The 17,711-nt window shown below is 47.3% G+C and overlaps 2 protein-coding genes and 1 non-coding gene across 5 annotated transcripts; 1 reads left to right on the plus strand and 2 right to left on the minus strand.

Moving 5' to 3' along the window:
• The first annotated feature begins 6,498 nt into the window (after positions 1-6,498).
• LOC4803741 (probable 3-hydroxyisobutyrate dehydrogenase, mitochondrial) lies at positions 6,499-7,866 on the plus strand. The gene is made up of 2 exons (XM_001360370.3): positions 6,499-6,636; positions 6,703-7,866. Exon 2 carries the CDS (start codon positions 6,705-6,707, stop codon positions 7,680-7,682), a length of 978 nt encoding a protein of 325 aa, XP_001360407.1. The 5' UTR covers positions 6,499-6,636; positions 6,703-6,704; the 3' UTR covers positions 7,683-7,866.
• Positions 7,867-8,971: 1,105 nt separating this feature from the next.
• On the minus strand, positions 8,972-16,303 carry Mctp (multiple C2 domain and transmembrane region protein). 3 transcript variants are annotated; one of them, XM_033378461.1, is made up of 12 exons: positions 15,980-16,303; positions 14,728-15,386; positions 14,387-14,495; positions 13,967-14,109; positions 13,143-13,337; positions 11,773-11,924; positions 11,193-11,708; positions 10,777-11,136; positions 10,598-10,717; positions 10,341-10,544; positions 10,072-10,279; positions 8,972-10,015 (listed from the first exon to the last, which is right to left on the minus strand). In XM_033378461.1, the coding sequence occupies exons 1-12, from the start codon at positions 16,071-16,073 to the stop codon at positions 9,935-9,937; spliced, it is 2,841 nt and encodes a 946-aa protein (XP_033234352.1). In that variant the 5' UTR covers positions 16,074-16,303; the 3' UTR covers positions 8,972-9,934. The 3 variants fall into 3 exon arrangements, with proteins under 3 accessions (XP_033234352.1, XP_033234353.1, XP_033234354.1); XM_033378462.1 differs by having other exon boundaries at positions 14,387-14,438; positions 15,980-16,301; XM_033378463.1 differs by lacking the exons at positions 13,143-13,337; positions 13,967-14,109; positions 14,387-14,495; positions 14,728-15,386; positions 15,980-16,303 and adding an exon at positions 12,007-12,258.
• On the minus strand, positions 13,722-13,803 carry TRNAL-AAG (transfer RNA leucine (anticodon AAG)). The gene has a single exon. It is a non-coding gene; the product is annotated as a tRNA-Leu (tRNA).
• Positions 16,304-17,711: the final 1,408 nt, after the last annotated feature.

Below are 17,711 nucleotides of genomic sequence, written 5' to 3' on the forward strand. Positions count from 1 at the left end.
AGTAAGAGTGGTTCGTTGGTTCGTTGCTGGTTTTCTTTCGAGCAGCGGAGGCGACGCCGGCAGCGCAGCCAACTTCTGCGTCAGCGTCAGCGTCAACCACAATACGCTTAAAGCCAAAGTGGCTTTTACGAACATTTTTGTAGCTGTAGCTGTAGCTTTTGGTCTGGGCCAGGCCAGGCCAGGCCAGCAAACTGTAGCAAGCCAATATGTGGTCTGGCCGTGTCTGGTGCCGCTCTGGGGTCCAAGCTGCACCACTAGCCTGGCTCGCTGCCACCACCGATCTCTCAAAAGATCCACCCATGATTTGTGATTTGTGGTGGATAATCAAAACTAACGTAGGCCCCCAGAAGGCACCTAAATGCAAATCAGTTGAGCTCTGCTCGGCCATAAATGTCGTCTGGCCGCCATTCAACATGTTTCTAGTACTAGTATTTCTCGTTGCAGTGCTCTGTTGTTCCTTTTAGTGTGCCAGTTTTGCAATTTGCTGTGACAAGTTTTTGTGCTGCTGGGAAAATTGATCCGCTTGCAAGTTGCAACCGATCCGCGCTCATGATTCAGTAGGCATATCGGCAGCTACAATTCCATAATTCTGACTCATTGCCATATGGCTATGATCCGTGCATCAAGCTTTAATTGGCTTTCAGACTCCACTCCACTCCACTCCGCACACTCAAGGTCGTCGTCATCGTCGTTGTAGTTGATTTCGTTGTTACACTAGATTCCATTATGAGTTTAATTGAATTGTTTGTTTGGTGTGTTTCGACGGGGTAGGGTAGGGCAGCAGCAGACTCTGGAATGAAGTCGAGTTTGTAAACCGATTTGGTGTGGAAATTGATTAAATACCGGAGCAACATCAAATGTACAGAATCCATGATTTTCATATTGCGGCACATGTCCGGGCGTCCTTCGGCGGAGGCTAATGAAAAGATAACCCCAATGACAAACAGAATCTATTATTTTTCCTATGGGGCCTTTAATTGTTGCCTCTTTAAGTCTGCTATCGATAATCAATAAGGAGCGATATCATTTACCAAACTAAAACATAAATAGCTGACCTGAACAGTATTTAGTGCTCCAACGCTATTTATAGCCTTTGCTTACAACTAATTGAAAGCTATACTTAAACTATTGCCCTGTGGCTTGTGTTGTGTGTTTTCGATTATGGAATGAACACAGTTATGGCCAGGCCAGCATTTCAAAACTAAGAGTATCCACGCGCCGTTGGTAAAGGCTCGCGACTCGCACTGGCCCTCTGACGGTCTGCAAGAATGTGGCCTTAAAAGGGGCCTTTGCTGAAGATATTTCTATCAAGCAATTAAAATATTCTCATTCCCAGCGGCGCATAATTTCCGCTAAGCAAACAATTGTCTAAGTGAGACGTTTATGGATCGTGGAAATTGAGTTAATTAGCATAACAGCTCACAGAGCGAAACATTCATTCATCGGCGGCGGGCCAGTATCCATTAGGTAACCCAAACAAGAGGCGACTTTGTCTTTCTGTCCGTCTGCCTGCTAGTTTATTTGCTTTTTTCAATTTGCAATTTGCAATTGAGAGTGCATTGACAGCCTCGCATGGCAGCGGCATCAGCAGTAGGAGAAGGAGAAGGCGTAGGAGCCACAGCGGCTGTGGCAGTGGCAGTGGCAGTTTGAGCAGCTTCACCACAAATCCAATCAGTCAACTTGTCATAAAGCCTAACCTGCCCCACGGGTAGGCGTGAGTTATGTGCGGGCTGCGATGACGTATGAGGAAGGTTTTCACTTTTCAGCCTGAGTTATGTGATGAAGTCTTTGGCCATCAGACCCCGGCCTGGAGAGCATTCAACCGTGACCAGCCCAGCTCCAACATCCGCTGGCTGACAGCTTCTTTGGCGGGGGAGCGACTAGAACAAAGCACTTTCACTTCTAAAGCCTCACGAGAATCAATCGGAATCAATTGCATCGAATCGGTAAAGAGCAATTAGAGTTAACCTTTTCACAGGTGGTGTGTCTCTCCGCTGCGATCCCACACGCCCAAGGCGATGCCAAATGGCAAATGTAACATTAACAGCAATAATAGCAATAACAGCCACAATGATTCGACCTTCAGCCCCGCTTATGAATGGCTTTTCCCAGGCCCTCTGTTTGTTTTTCCATACGTATGCGGAAAAGAGTAACGAGATTTGCATAAAATTCGAGTCAATCGCTTCAACTGTGGCCAAAGTGTTCCCACAGCGCCAAGTAGATCAACTTAATTGCGTCTGTACGTTTCTCTCTATTTTTTTTCGGCATAATTTAACCTTATTCATGGTAGAATCTTTGTGGAGCAGCAGGAGGACGGGTATTGGTGTGTGTTGGAATGGCAGTTGAGCAGCAGCTGGAGGAGAGCTGGCTGATGCAACATTGACAAGAAGACATAAATATCGAGCATTATGCAATCCAGTGCACTCGCCAGGCGAGATTTGGCCAAAGGCGGGAGGCCAACAGGAGGAACAGAGAAAGAGGCTGATGCCGAGAGACATTTATCGATGCGTCGACGCATCGAGAGTCAAATGCAGTTTAAGCGCACGAAACTAAGACAACTTTTTGTTGCTGCCTCCGGGTGATGCCCAAAATGCCTGCCGCTGCTGCTGCTGCTGCTTGGCCATAAAACGCTTCCTGCTCCCGCTGCATCTCACTGGATCTCAGTGCAGTGCAATGGTCAAAATGTGGTCGAAATCTAAACTGGATTGTCGTCAGTGCAGTCCCCTCCCCCTCCCCTACTCCCTCCAGAGGAGAGCAGCCTCTTGGTGCCTTTGTGCGCCCCAGCAGTTTCCTTCCTTGTGTGTGGATTTGGGTTAGCTAAACATTTATCTGCCGCTCGAGCTGTTGGTTTTTATGCTGATGCTGATGATGGTAACGAGGGCACGGGGAAGAGTCTCGGAGAGTGCAGGGTATATTGACTTTGAGGGGTGGTACGTGGAAAGACCACAAGTGCCTTGTACAGCTGGAACTTTAACGAAGGCTCTGTAGGAGAACAAGGAGATCCTGCTACTTATGCTTGCATTTCTTCATCATTGAAAGAGTATCCAACATTTCATCTGCCTTTCGCTCTTCCACCTTCCATTTCTTCTCTTCACTCTACAATTAATATTTTGTAATAGTGACCAAAAAAAAAAAACAAATCCCCAAGCAGAAACAACAAAAACAAAAACGAGCCGAGTGGGAAAATTACGGCAAAAAAACATTGGCTTTAAACGGTCACATGGAATGTGTGTTTTGTCGGGCAGCGAATAATTTTACCACTTTCAAAAATGATTTTTCAATTTCACTGCAGCGGATCGAAACTATAGGCCACGGTGTCGGCAAATGGGGCCTAAGTGAAGAGATAGCAACGTTTATATGTGCTTATGTATGTATTGATGCATAATAATTATGCATGCGGCGTATTAAAAAGCGCGAACCTTAGAAACGATTCAGAAACCGAACGAAAACAAATTGAATCCCATTGAAACAGACAGCGGGGAGGAGCGGCTATAATTTCACTTTCCTTTCCTTTCGTTTTGTTTCGTTTCGATTCCCAAAATGGGCCTGCAGTGACTCCGACTGCATTTCAATTTTCCATGTGATGTGCGCGGGTCTTTTATTATTTTGGTTAGTTTTTCATTTTCATATGGCTTTGGAGTGGTCTCTTCAGCTGGCATGTTAATGTAGGTCCAAACGAGAGCGGACGGTGGAGAGCGAAAGCCCAGAGTCAGTTACAGCGATAATTCAGGGAAATAATTAAAACTCCATGAAAGCGATTATCGGCCAACAGTTTCACTGCCAAAATTTCTTTGGTTAATGTAATTTCAATTACGTGCTGGCCGGAAATGAAGCGAAAATGAAACGAAATCGAGTGCTCAGCCGAAAATGTCAGTAGTCGATCACGATGACACAATCAATCGCTGGCAAATAATTGTGTTCCGTTCGGTTCCTCCTCGAAGTGTTCACTGAGTCACGGATCTACGTTGTGGCATGCAGATAGCTGCAACTTGACACGGCCGCCGGTGCCGAGCCAATTGCGTGCAGAGAGTTCAGCGGGGTTCAAGAAACCTTCCGTCCGACAAGCCCATATTGTGGCTGGGTACAGTGCGTTTAGGTATTGTAAGTCTATGGAATCTTAACCGAAAGCCGTACGGAAGGTGCAGAGAAAAGTGTTTCTTGTTGAAAGAATATTGGATTTTCAAGCAGAGACTTAGATTATCCACCAGGAAATGATACAAGTTATCGATAAAGCAATAAACGCTTACTTTTCGAGTTAGTTATCGAATCAGTTACCCAACAATTATCGGATCTAATTTTAATTGTTTTGTGGCTTATGTCTGCCATTAAATTGTACCTAGTCATGTGGCATTTCCTTGCAATAGTTTTATAGTTTCGAAGCGCACTGTAAAGTGTGTTAATAATGCAATTTTTGCGAGCAAGTAAAATTCAATTTCAAGTTGAATTATTTCAGCGGCTTCAAGTGCATGCTGTTTTTGTGGGTGCGCTGTTGGCTCTGAGTGAAATCTGTGTGTGTTTTGACATGGAAATTAGTGGCAACAACAACTGCGCGGAGAAATGCTTAATGTCTGCCTAATGAGCTTGGTACACCGCTGCGTATACTTGATGTATACATGTATACATCCCCGAATGCCACAAAACATGAATGGACAGACGGACAGTGCCAAGCCCATCTCTGGGGTCCAAAGACACTCCACTTCATGCTTGTAATTTCTGCGCTTTAATGCTTCACTTACGAGTACTTGTGGCTGGCTGCTTCTTCTGGTGGCTTTGGCTTTTCGAGTTGTGAGCTGTACTCGTGAATTTTTTCACAGAGACTCCCGCTCTCACCGGGTCATTGTTGTTCATATTCGTGTTAATCATACGCTGAATTGCACTTTATGGCGTTAGATAAGGTGTTTGCCATTGCCTTGTGCCGTCACTTTGACAATTGACAAGCCGAACGGTTGATACTCGCTTATGTAAGGGTGCGTTGGCCAGAGATGATGTCCCCTATTTCAATTTGGCGTCATTGTTGCGGTCGGTCCCAATTCGTTCCACTCCCCAAATTGATATTCACTTAACCAGGCCAGCCGGCGGCTCCAGCCCACACGAGCAGACGCGCTGTCCCAGATAAATCACAGAAATCATCTGTGGTGGGAGATCCGATCTACCTCGGCGCTACCTCTCTTGCCATCAGCGGGTTCTCCTCGGGGTGAAATCGAGGCTGGTTTTCGGGCTGTTTTCTTTTGATAAAGCATAACGATGTTGGCTCTGACGCTGACGACGACGCAGGCGCTGACAGCGAAGTCCGGATTGCATAAGATCCAGGCCACGACAGGCGGGCCGCAAATTGGTCGAGATTTTTGCGAAACGCAGCCCGAGCCGAGCAGTTGCAATTTCATGCATGCCGATATTTATGTGAAGAAAAACAACAACAATAAAATCAGCAGAAACAGCAACAACAACCAACCTTATAACCATTGTACAATTTGGGTGAAAAAGATATCTTCGCCAATTGAAGCTCGAGTTGTGATAAAAATAGCCCAAGAAAACAAAATGCAAAACATCAAATTGTTCACTGTGGGATCAAGTACAAGTATTGGCAATGCTCGAAGGCAAAAGAGTAGTGCGAAAAACACCAATTAAAGAAATCGAGTGAATTGTGAAAGACGAATCCAATACACCCTCCCAGCACTGGATCATTTGCTTCCTTTGGGTATAAGGAGGTTTATTTGAGGATAAATTCTTCATTAGCTCTTAATTCATATAATTGACTGTAGAGAATTTCTTGGTTATTAGTGATATAGAAGATCTCTAAAAGGTACCTACTTAAGTGAAACACTATTCCAAACTCGCAGTTTGTAAGTTGTAAAACTCTTTTGGGAGAGGGTAAACTAAAAACAATAGTTTTGAAACTTTGCGTGCGAATTAAGTTATGCACGATATTTCACGCAATTGCAGCGATTCCCGAATTGTCGTTCAATTCAACCAATGCAAAAGGTGGCCGATGACCGGTGACGAAAGGTCGTTTCGGCGAATGCACACAGGCAGAGTAGATGTAAACAAAATTCAAGAACAGCCGAAAAAGCGTTTTGCAATAAATTACAACAGGGAAAAAAGCTTACAGTTTTAGAGGAACTGTGACCAGCTGACACACCCACTCTGTGCGCTGGCCGGACCATCCCCCAGAAACGTTGAAGGTCAACGAAAGTAAGCGAAATGGAAAGTTTTAATAGCCTCTATGCTGATAAACAAAACAGCGGCACGTGTCGCCCCATAAGAACATCTATTATTTCAAAAACGATGGAATGGCATATGACCAGAGTAAACCCGAAGAGCAGAGCTTTTGCCGGCAGCACTGGAATACAAGTGCTTGTCAAACGAGAAATAAGTATTAATAGAGAGAGGGAGAGTCGCCTCAGCTTTGATCTAGCAGAGTTGTCGGGTGGCCAACAGCTCGTGTTTTCCAAGGAATCGCCTGTTCAGATGGAGAACTTTTGAACGATTCGACAACCCATTCGCCGCTGCTGGAACGACGTTGAATTACGTGACTCGATGGCGGCGACGCTGCGGGCGACCAGAACAGTGTGCTTTTGGTGGTCCGATCGTTCGCAGGTTTAGTTTTACCTTATAGACAGATTTTTTGTGCTACAGGTGGGTGAGATTCTGCGGAGAGGAAGCTTCGACCGATTACATAACATTTTCACTCCACTCCTCCAGCCATGTCGCTTCGTGTGGTGTCCTCCCCTTCCCTGCTCAATGCCTGGAGCCAGACTCTGGTGCGTGCCATGTCCACCCAGGGCGGCAGCAAGAACATCGGCTTCGTGGGTCTCGGCAACATGGGTGCCAACATGGCAAGCAACCTGATCAAGGCCGGCCACAAGCTGCATGTGTTCGACATCTCGAAGTCAGCCTGCGATGGACTGGCGGCCAAGGGAGCCACCGTCTACGCCAAGACCTCGGAGCTGGCCCAGAACTCTGACTTTGTCATCACAATGCTGCCAAACAACGCCATTGTGGACAAATCGTACGAGGAGATGACTGCCGATGGCGTCAACAAGGACACCATCTTCATCGACTCCTCCACCATTGCCCCGGAGCTGGTGAAGACTCTGCAGAAGCGCATCAGCGCCAAGGGGGCCCGCTTCATCGATGCCCCCGTCTCGGGAGGAGTTCCCGGCGCCGAACAGGCCACCCTCACCTTCATGGTGGGCGGTACCGATGCCGAGTACAACGCAGTCAAAGCTGTGCTGGAGTGCATGGGCAAGCGCATCACCCACTGCGGCGTCTACGGTATGGGACAGGCCGCCAAGCTGTGCAACAACATGATGCTCGCTATCTCCATGATTGGCGTGTCCGAGGCGATGAATCTGGCCGTGCGCCAGGGCCTCGATGCCAAGGTTTTCGCCGAGATCATCAACTCCTCCACTGGCCGCTGCTGGGCCTCTGAGATCTACAACCCCGTGCCCGGCATTTGCCCCACGGCTCCTGCCAACAAGGACTATGCCGGAGGTTTCTCCTCCGCCCTGATCACCAAGGATCTGGGTCTGGCCTCTGGAGTGGCCAACAGCTCGAACACACCGATTCCACTGGGTTCGCTGGCCCACAAGATCTACACCTCGCTGTGCACCCAGGGTCTGGGAAACAAGGACTTCTCCGTGGTGTACGACCAAATGAAGAAGGAGAAGTTCAGCGTTTAAGATACTTAAGAGACTCTAACTGATAGCGAAGATGAATCCGTATCCAACACAAACCAGTCCTGCATTTATTTAGCACTAAGTTAGTGCGGTCCTAGGGCTTCCCTATTTCCAATTACGACTGTGCAATTACTTTTTATGTGTATCCGCGTACATATGTACATATATTAAAGATGTATTCGTTTATCGTATTGTATGGAAAACTTCTCTTCGATTGCGTAACCGCAGGCCTGGGGGCCGGGGGTTGTGGGCTGGTCTGGCGATCGTCTGTTGAGTGGAATCCCGACTGCTGATAAGACTCGTCAAACAGCTATGGGATTAATATTTATTGCCATATTTCAAGACCCCAGCAAATAAAATTTACGAACGAAACCTTATCATTGCTTCCACATGGTGACTGCTTTTGCATTGATAAAGCTTTTCAGGTAAACAGAGCAAAACAGAACAGTTCGATAGATAACAGTTGAACTACTATAATTAATGCCGAGAAATATAAACTGCGTAGCATAAAAGCTCTTAGTTTTAGAGACATTGGCCTTGGACAAGTTGACACACCCACTCGGGAGGCCCAGCATCCGTCTGAACGCCTCCGCCAACGAAAGTCAATGAAGAGAGCGATATGTTTTCCAATGGGTATATGAGCATCTACATTTCTTTGTTTGTAACGAAGTTCTTGTTCAGAAGAACTTCCAAGATTAAAATTAAAGACTAACTACGCACTCCAAGAAATAAATTATACCAAACATCTGGACGGCGATCAGACCATAAAAGCTTTCGCCGGCAGCTCTGTATTGCCAGCGCGTGTTGAGAGAGTGAGAGAGCTTGATGGGATGAACAGAGTTGTCTATTATTAAAATGCTCTCACAGGTCTTTGCATTTCATTCTTTAATAATACGTCTCTCGAATAATTCGACAGCTCCGTCCACCCCACTGTAATGTTAACGTAAATCTGTAGAACTACAGACTACAGTATGGAGAAATCAACAGAATGGAGAGCAAAGCGAACGAAAGCTTTTTTTGAACAGTTTGAGAAGTATTTGGGTAGCTTCAAACAGCTTTAAAATCTGATAAGAACTTTTTCTATTTTGAGCGAAATCCAAAAATATGTTTTATTATTTTTGCCGTCGAGATGTTGTATACATATATTGAAAAATAACAAACTTAACTTAGGTGCTAATTAATTAATCAATTAATTGAGTTTGGTATGTTGTATGTATATAAAAACGTGTGTTCTTGCTCTTCCTGCGGGGTATAAAATAGTTTGACTATCTAAAATGTATCAAATCGGTCGATCGGAGTGGATTATAATTGCAATTAGTTGTAATTGTTACACAAATATCGTGTTTATGGCTGGGCCGGGGCGGGGCCTTAACGAGCTGATTATCCTAGACATATTATTATTAGGTAGGTATTCATATAAATTTTAAAAAATGTTTTGAACAATTTGCTTTGAGTGAAATAATTACAATAAATATAATAAGGTCTTGTTTAGGTATGCATATAAAAGGTATTTGTAAAGGTATATCAAGAAGAAGCATCCTTAAACGAGTCGAGTGCAATTGATTTCGAAATGGATTCGAGGGAGATTGGAGTGCGGGAAGGATCCTCCTTCCGTCAGGGGTTAAGTCACATAAGTAAGTAAGCCTAAGTTGCAAAATTCTTGGAAAATATCACAAATCGAAATACGAGTACACAATAAATAATTCGGATTCGCGCAAAAGGAATCTGGTTGTTAGCATTCTGAGTTTTTCTTGGTAATTATTCGAATATATATGTATCTTTTAAAGAGAGAGTGAGAGAGTTAGGGGTTACCTTAGGTACTTTGAATATCTTCTATTTGTTTTTGTGTATATACAATATCTTTCTGTGTAAATAGTTTCAGTTTCCTATATATATATTCATATTCATATAATGCTAAGAAAATAAGTGAAGCGAACTTTGTGCTGCTTAATTGAGTCAAGTTTTAGTTGCGTTGAGTGTACTAGTTTAGTGGATGGGATGTCTGTCTCAGTGTGGAACTTTGTGTCTTGGTGCTGCCCTCTCCTTAACTAACTAACGAACTCTACTAACTTTGGTGTCTAATTACTTTCGCCGTGGCTCAGACTGAGGCTCTTGGCCTGGCCAAACTTCTGCTTCAGTTGGCTGGTATTGGCCCGGAAGCGCTGCATCAGCTGCTGCCTGCCGCCTCCTCCAATAATCGCGCTGGATTGCAGCGGCGCCACCATCGCCATTGCCGCATCAGCGCTGGTTATAGACTATGAGCCCTTGAGCTTTTTCTTTGGATTGCTGCGGGTCTGATCGGTGGGCGCCGAGGGTGGTAGCTCTCGATATTGATTCTGTTGTGGATTTGTCATTATGTTATTGGAAATTCAGATAATCTCTAGTTACTCACAATCTCCTCGTTGTCGGGCACGCGGGACAGGAAATCCAGAAGCTCGTTGTTCGGTATAGTGTTGGGCCGCAGCAGGCGACGCGAGAACTTCATTAGGCCCCAGAAGAGCAGGAGCCAGCGCAGCGGCACAAAATGAAGCACCAGAATGGCGCCCAGAAGCAGGACGACGGCCAGCCAGGTCAACTCGGGGACGGAAAAGTTGAATGTGCTTCATATGGAGAAATCAGAGTTAATACCGATTACGTATATAATAGGATGGAAGTACAAACTTGATGGTGCTCTCAGCCAGGGAGGCCAGATAGCCAATGGTGTTCTGTACGGTTTGGGAGACTTCTTGAATAGCCTGGAGTCGCTCCTTGATGGACTTTTTCTCCTCCTTCTCCTTGTCATCTTCGTCGTCCTCATCGTACTCGTAGTCATAGTGCCCCGCAGAGGGGTCTGTCGTGCCCGTGATCATGCGAATCAGCCACTTTCTAAAGGGAAAAACCAATGAATTTGGTATACCCTAGAAGAAACATCCACTCACTTGAGTATAATGAGCAGTAGAACCAAAGGAACTGTCTCCAGATCGCCATAGACACAGCCCACAATCCAAAAGACAAAGGCTATACTGGAACGCACAGGAGATTCCCATTCGAAGCAGCTCCTAGACCAGAAAAAGGGACTAATTAGAAGAGCAGTTTTCTATGGGGAACTTCCACTCACTGCACATAGCGGGCTGCATCCAGGATGTCCATGATGATCTCCTTGAGACGGTTGACGTTGCGCAGGAAGAGCTGCCGCTTAAACTTGGCCTCCTGCTGTATGAGCTTCTCCTCTTTTGGCTGGAGAGCGCGGCAAACAGCTCGGATTTCGCTCCAGACGACAGTCAGCTCCAGCTGGATTTGGGGGGAGTTTCCTTTGGCTCGGACGCAGAGATTCTTGTCCTTCAGAGTGTACCAGCGCTTGACGCCGCTCTTGATGCGCAGCAGTGGAATGACGAGCTTGCCCAGGAACTCGACGCGATGATCGCGATCCTCGTCGAAGACTGTGATCTCTAGAACCTGTGTGATGTCTTTGACATTGCTGGGGAAGAGTATTCAATGAATTGGAGACCAGGATGGAGAAACGATTGCTCTTACAAGGTGAAGATCTTGTTCCAGTTTGGCGTAAGGGTCTTGTACTCCGTCTGAGTCTGTAGTCGGGCATTTCCCAGTTCGAGGACGCAAAAGGGATCCGACTTGCCGCCAATGTCCGCAGCTGCCAGGCCCGTGGCCCCAAAAACCTTCACGGTGAGATGACCCACATCCCTCAGGTTCTGCAGGCAGCGTAGGAAGCGATAACGATCTTTTAGCAGCTGGGACTCGCGCGGATCCTCCTTGAACGCCTTTAGGTCACTGATCGTCTCCAAGGCAGTGGTTCCGCTAATGGTGAGCATCAGGTGCACTTCGCCGGGGCAATCCTCCAGCGGCTTCCATATCCCGTGCGTTGTCTCGCGCTGAAACACACTCAAGTCGATGACGGCCTTGCCGTATAGGGTGTTCCGATTCCAGAGGGCCAGCTCCAGGTTCTGGTCCTCGTCGAACAGGTGCAGATCGAACTGTTCCAGCCAGCGCTCCGTCCAGGAAGACTTGCTCTTGTACTTCTCGTTGCCCAATCTATGTCCGAGGGGAAGATCTCTGTTTAAGGGAGGTGTATTACTTCAAAGTAGATCGCACTCACCTGAACCTGAAGTGCGACTCGATCAGCTTACTGCCGTCTTCGGCCAGCGGCAGATCTTTGGCCTTCACCAGCAGAATGGTGACCACTGAGCTCCATATCTGCGACTTCAGACGCTTCGATGACTCGGCCAGTTTTGAGTTGCGTTGAAAGTGCTGCAACAATCCAACCGATTAGCTTTCAATTGGGACACCGATCCCCACTCCCTTTCCCCTCCTCCCCACTCCAAATAGGCACCTCCATCAGGTCGTCGCAGCCCTGCTCCAGTTGTTCACACAGCTCCTCATGCTGCCGCCTCACATGCTTGAGCAACATGCGCGGTGCCCGCTTGCATCCAGGCCAATTGCTGCCCAGCATTACCCACAAGTCCACACACCAAAATACAGAAAACCGAAAAGGGAAAACACAAAACAGAAGACCGAAAAACAAAAAACAAAACTTAAAGCCCAGCTTTGCTTTCGACGCTCAAGCAGTGACTAAAGGCAGTGGCAAAGGTCTTGGGCTCGAGTCAGAGTGATTGCGAGGCAGATACCCTAATAGCTTAAAGGGTATGCTAGCTAGACGGAGCTTAAGAGCATATCTATAGAAGTCTGAGGATATAGCTCCTTCCAATGTACATCTCAATCTACTCTACCTACAAACTCTATTAACATTATCAAAATATTATCCCCTGATCTGCATAGGGTATAAACGCTTCTATTCCCACTTTGTTTTCGCGTCTGCCATTGTGTTTTCCCACTTTGTCATATGTTTACTTTGAAATCGCCTTCATTACCTCCCAGATAACATGCAATGGCAATTGTCAGCGCTCATGCTGGAGCTTTGTTGAGCCGAAGCCGAAGCAGCGATCGGCGCTTTGTGTGCCGCTCTGCTCTCCCGTACTGCACAAGTCACGACGAGTGTGTCAATGGTGGAGGGGAGAGGGGGGGACAGCCGCTCACGGGGTAGATTCGGGCTAGTCAGTTCGGGTATTTAGTTCCGCTCTCGGCTGTCGAGTAGCAGAGATAAAGCTCCATAAATATTTGCATTAGTTCGGGCCTCTCACCCCGAACCCGGACCTATGTAGGTCTATTAATTTCAGTTTGAGTTGAGTCATAAATAACTTTGTCGGTGGGCGGGGGCTAAGGGGTAACCGAATATGAATACTTATAAATAAACGTCTTCACACACAATCCAGAAGAGAGTCAACGTTGGGCCTGTGGGTGGGTGCCGAGGGGCAATTAAGAGTGCCGCCACACAAAAGGTATCGAGGAAATCGCTTTGTTGAAAGGAAAAGGAAAACCACCGAGAGAACGGCTGATTGATGGCCCAGTCAAACGTTTCCGAACTCTCGACACTGGAATGGAAAAGGGGGATTTATGAGTGCCACTCACCATTTCCTTGTCTTCCTGGCTACGCGGCCAGAGAGTCAAATTGATGAGTATCTCGCCCATGGCCCGCTCCCCGTGGCCGGCCGTGTCGCACAGCTGCAGGTGGATGTCCTCGGCCTTGCCCAGCTCCAGTTGGGTGAGATCCAGCTTGGCCGAGCCCATGAAATCGTCCTGCAAGCCCCAATCGTAGTCAAAGACCTAAACGCCGGACGGAAGGGATACAGGGTCAAGGCGGAAATTGATTTCGATTAGTTCGAAAGAGCTTCAGATTTTTGAGGGTAGTGCCAAATTGATTTGGTGTGCGGACTTCCCCAATGCCAGAAATTCTCTAAGGGACTATAAATTCCCATTATGAACATGAAATTGAATCAAAGAGGAAATTATTAAGAAATAAGAAAGGAAACTTGAGGATGTAATTGGTTTGATTTGCAGCGGCCGCAAGTCAATGGGGAAATTATACATGATATAGGAAAAATAATTTAAAAATAGCTAATTGTAATCTTTTAATTGAGTAAGGGATTCATTTATGGTTTAACGGCTTAATTGGAACAAAAACTTAAACAAAAAGAGACATTGCTGTTCTGGCAGCGGTGGGATTCGAACCCACGCCTCCGAGGAGACTGGTGCCTTAAACCAGCGCCTTAGACCGCTCGGCCACGCTACCCCGATGAAAATCATTTCTTGGCTATAATGGAAGAATTAGGGAACCGCGCCATATCTATTTAAAGAACCAAAAATCAGCTAAGTGATACATATATATATCATGCCTATTTTTCCCGTGTGAAAATTGTTGTGAAACTGTTGGGGCTACGCGTTGGATGTCTCACCTTCACGATAATCGGCTGAAAGGGGTCCTCGACGGGAACAATGAACACCTCGTCCCAAACGGGATTTAGGTCGCGGTGTATGGTGCGCGACTTGTGCAGCAGTCGACCGCCGACCTTGAACTTTACATAAGGATCACTCAGTCCTGTCGCAGGGCGAAAGACAAAGGAAAATTAATGTTGCAGCAGCTGGTGCAGCGTGCCAAGTGCTTGATTAAACATAAAGAGAGGGTGTTACACTCGGAGAAATGATTCTGTATCATGGAAATTTCCCAACAGAGAACTTTCATACCACTTAAACACTAAAAACTCTCTGAAGTGTACAAAAATGATCAGAAATATTTCTTCGAGTGTTGAGCAGTAGGGGAGAGGGTCTTGATGCGGGATGTTGGCTGGAGCGTCACTAGGGTTCTGTCCGCTCACCATTCTTGTCCATGGCCACCAGGTCGCTGCCGGATTTGAGATGGACGCGCAGCTGAAAGAAGACGAATTGACGTAATTGAGCTTCCCGCTTGCGACGCAGCTCTTCGGCCTGCCAATCGACAATCGGTAATCGGTAAGCGATCGACGATCGATGATCGAAGATCGATGACAGTTGCAGAGGTTAGAGATGTGCAGCAGAGCAAGACGTAGAAGAAGCGAAAATGGAAATTGCAGATTTTCCGAGTTAGTGCCAGAGTTTGGACAAAACAAAAACTAAACCAAAGGAAAGCCAATCGAAAGCGAGAGTAAACAAGCCGGAATCAGAAGCCACCATCACTCACCTGCAGGGCCTCCAGCTGCTGCTGCGGAGTCAGCTCCACGGGACTGCAGGCGGCGCCGTTGGCGTTTTCCGGCTGCTCGTCAATGCGGCCCTCCATGGAGCCGCCAAAACGCTGGATGACTTGCGCCATCTTGGCCGTGGCTCGGAACTCGCGGGCCAGCGGCGAACCGCCGATAGTTGTGGCTCGGTGACGGGGACTTTGCGTCACGGAGCTGCTCTCCGAGCTGTAGTCCGCCGCATAGTCCGTGCTCTCCTCGAGGAAGTCGCTCGGCGACTTGCGCCCGAGGCGGTCTTTGCTCTTGGTGCGGCTCCAGCGGTGCCGCAGATTGTTGAAGAATCCGTGCGTCTTCTGCAGCACGCCCACGCCACTGGCCACGCCCCCACCCCCAACCAGCTGCTGGGAAACGGCGCTCTTGGCCCGCTTGGGCGATATGTGCGGCGACTCGTTGCTGTGGCAGTCGTGTCCGTTCAACTCCGAGGCGGACTTGCTCAGATGCTTCCCCAGGCGCTGCTGCAGCTGCGGCGATCCGTGCGGTGAGATGTGACGTGGCGGCGTGGCACTGGCATCGTTACTTGTGGCAGCCGCCAGTGGCTGGAGGTGCTGCTCCAAATCCTGCCCCGCTGGCTGCTCCTCGACACGGTCAACGTAGTGGATGCGTGCTGGGTGGGAGTGAAGGATAAGTGTTATTTTAGCAGGCACGCAACTTTGGCAATCGATTAAACAACAATCGAGCGACCGGTGATAAGCAATCGAACCGAACAGGCCACACATGCCACACCAACTGACTGACTGAGAAGAGGGGCAGAGGTTCTTCCGGTGCCTCCCCTCCGTTTATGTATGTGCCACCCATGACATCATTTTGCTTAGGCGATTGTCTCAATTATAAAATATACTTTCAGCGAAACGATACATTCCATTTGTCGATGCTGTGAGTGGAGCAAGTGAGAGCGAGATGCTGGCCAAGACGTGACACGACTGTAGATTCTGGAATCGAATTCAGATTCAGCGACTCTTCTCTGCATGGAGAGCATTCTCTGAACCAAAAAGTGTTTCCCTTCATTCTTTATGCACCTTTTCTTGGATCGTTCACGCATTCATCTCTAGCCCCCCCACACACTGCCACACACACACACATTTGGACAGGCAGCTGGCACATCTCGGGCACCGAAAATAAATGGAAGACTTCTCTCCGCTCCACGTGCATCCATCTCTCAGTGTATTTCATTATCTCTGTATTCCCTTGCGCTTTTACCTGGTACTGGCACTATTTTATTTATTCTGTGGCACAGCGCGAAGGCTGCTTGCTTCTTGGAGGACTTCTTCAGGCTTAGATGCAGCGGTTGCATGGCATGGACTCGGGGCAACTCAGATGAATAAGTGATTGGTTGCACTTCTGGATTGCCTTTGGCACTGGCTGTTGTCTGATTAAATCCACAGTTAGAGCAGTTAAGATAAGTCAGTGATTAAACCAGTTTTATAACACTCGAAGTTTGAGCACTTTCTCTATAATGGCACCATGATTAAGATGGAAATTTTACTGAATATTTTCTCGACCTCCAGGGCATTGTACGTGCGGCTGGAAGCGGGGCGAGACCGAGCGAACTGCACTGTAGCAGTGCCCCTAGAAGACTGCTTCGGTTTCAGGTTCGGTTGCTGCCTCTGTTTGTGCCACTGTTTTGCGGCGCTTTTCCTCCCACTTTCCCCCTTTTTGCGAACTGAAACTTTTGCTCTCCTTTGGCATTTGTTATTGTTAACGATGGGGCACACGGACATGGTTTTTGCTACATTGCAGATGAGAGTGTGTGTGTATGTGTGTGGCATTGAATGGAGAGGGTGGGGGGTCGTGGGTGGGTCGTTGAGTGGGTGGTTATGCGGGCTGAGGCGGCGGCTTTGCCCTTTTGCATTATTAATGCTCTGCGATGCTGGCGCGTTGATGCTGCATCTTGTTTTATTTCCCTTCAGATCCCGCACAAATTGGAAAAGCATCCCAACGATGGCGTCATAAAATGCAAATGTATATGTAACTATAACCATGTTTAAGTGTTTGCGTGTGTGTCTGTGTGTGTGTGTTTGTAGGTGGGTTAAGCCGCAAAGCTTTACGCGGCCCAAAAAAGAGCTTTGGATTTGGGTTGTATGTTCTCTTATTTTTTGCTGGCACGTTTATGGAAAGCATTTTATGCACTTTTACTTTAATGAATGAAATGGAATGGATTGCATATACTGTGCCAGAGGGAGACGGACATAAAGAGTGGGAGATCTCCCTTGGGCTTAAACAACTGCCAAGGACGCAAGGACCTTTTGCCGCTGGCTCTTGTGCAACCCAACGATCCCCTTGCATATCATTTTAATTAATTTAATGTAAGTCCGAGTCCGGATCTGGAAAGTGCAGATGGTTGGCCAACCACAATCCCCCCTCCCCCTCCCACACTACGTTGTGGCAAGGTGTGGCCAATTACCACACGCAAAGAAGTACAAGTATAGTAATTCTGATTGTTTTGGGGGCGGCTGGCCCCGGGCACGACATGACTGGCACATAATACCCGCAGGAGCACTTAAGTATTGCATATTTGCCAGCCATCAATTTCCCCACACACCTCACATATGTTTCATCAAGTTTTTGTTAGTCCTCCCAGCCCACAATCCTTGAACAAAAGTTGGGCTGTGCCTAATAGTTGGGATGGCAGTGTGGCTGATTGTGTACGAGAAAAGTGTTGCATACTTCTCGGCGGCCGCTACTTCTGCAGCTCTCTCTCTCTCGCGCTCTTCCTTCTGTGTTTCCTCTTACTATCAAATAAATTCACTTCAAGTTTTCCTTTGCCGCTCTTTCTTGGCAATGCAATTAGCCAACTTTCGTCTTTTGTCCTCCAAAACTTTCAGACCATAAACGTGCCAGTGCTCAAAAATTATCACACATACGCCATGTTGCCATTAGCAAGTGCCTAAGAAACGCCTCTTAGTTGTCCTAATGATGCCAGTGACGGGCA

Source organism: Drosophila pseudoobscura, chromosome 3 (genome assembly GCF_009870125.1).
Source record: "Drosophila pseudoobscura strain MV-25-SWS-2005 chromosome 3, UCI_Dpse_MV25, whole genome shotgun sequence".
NCBI lineage: Eukaryota > Metazoa > Arthropoda > Insecta > Diptera > Drosophilidae > Drosophila > Drosophila pseudoobscura.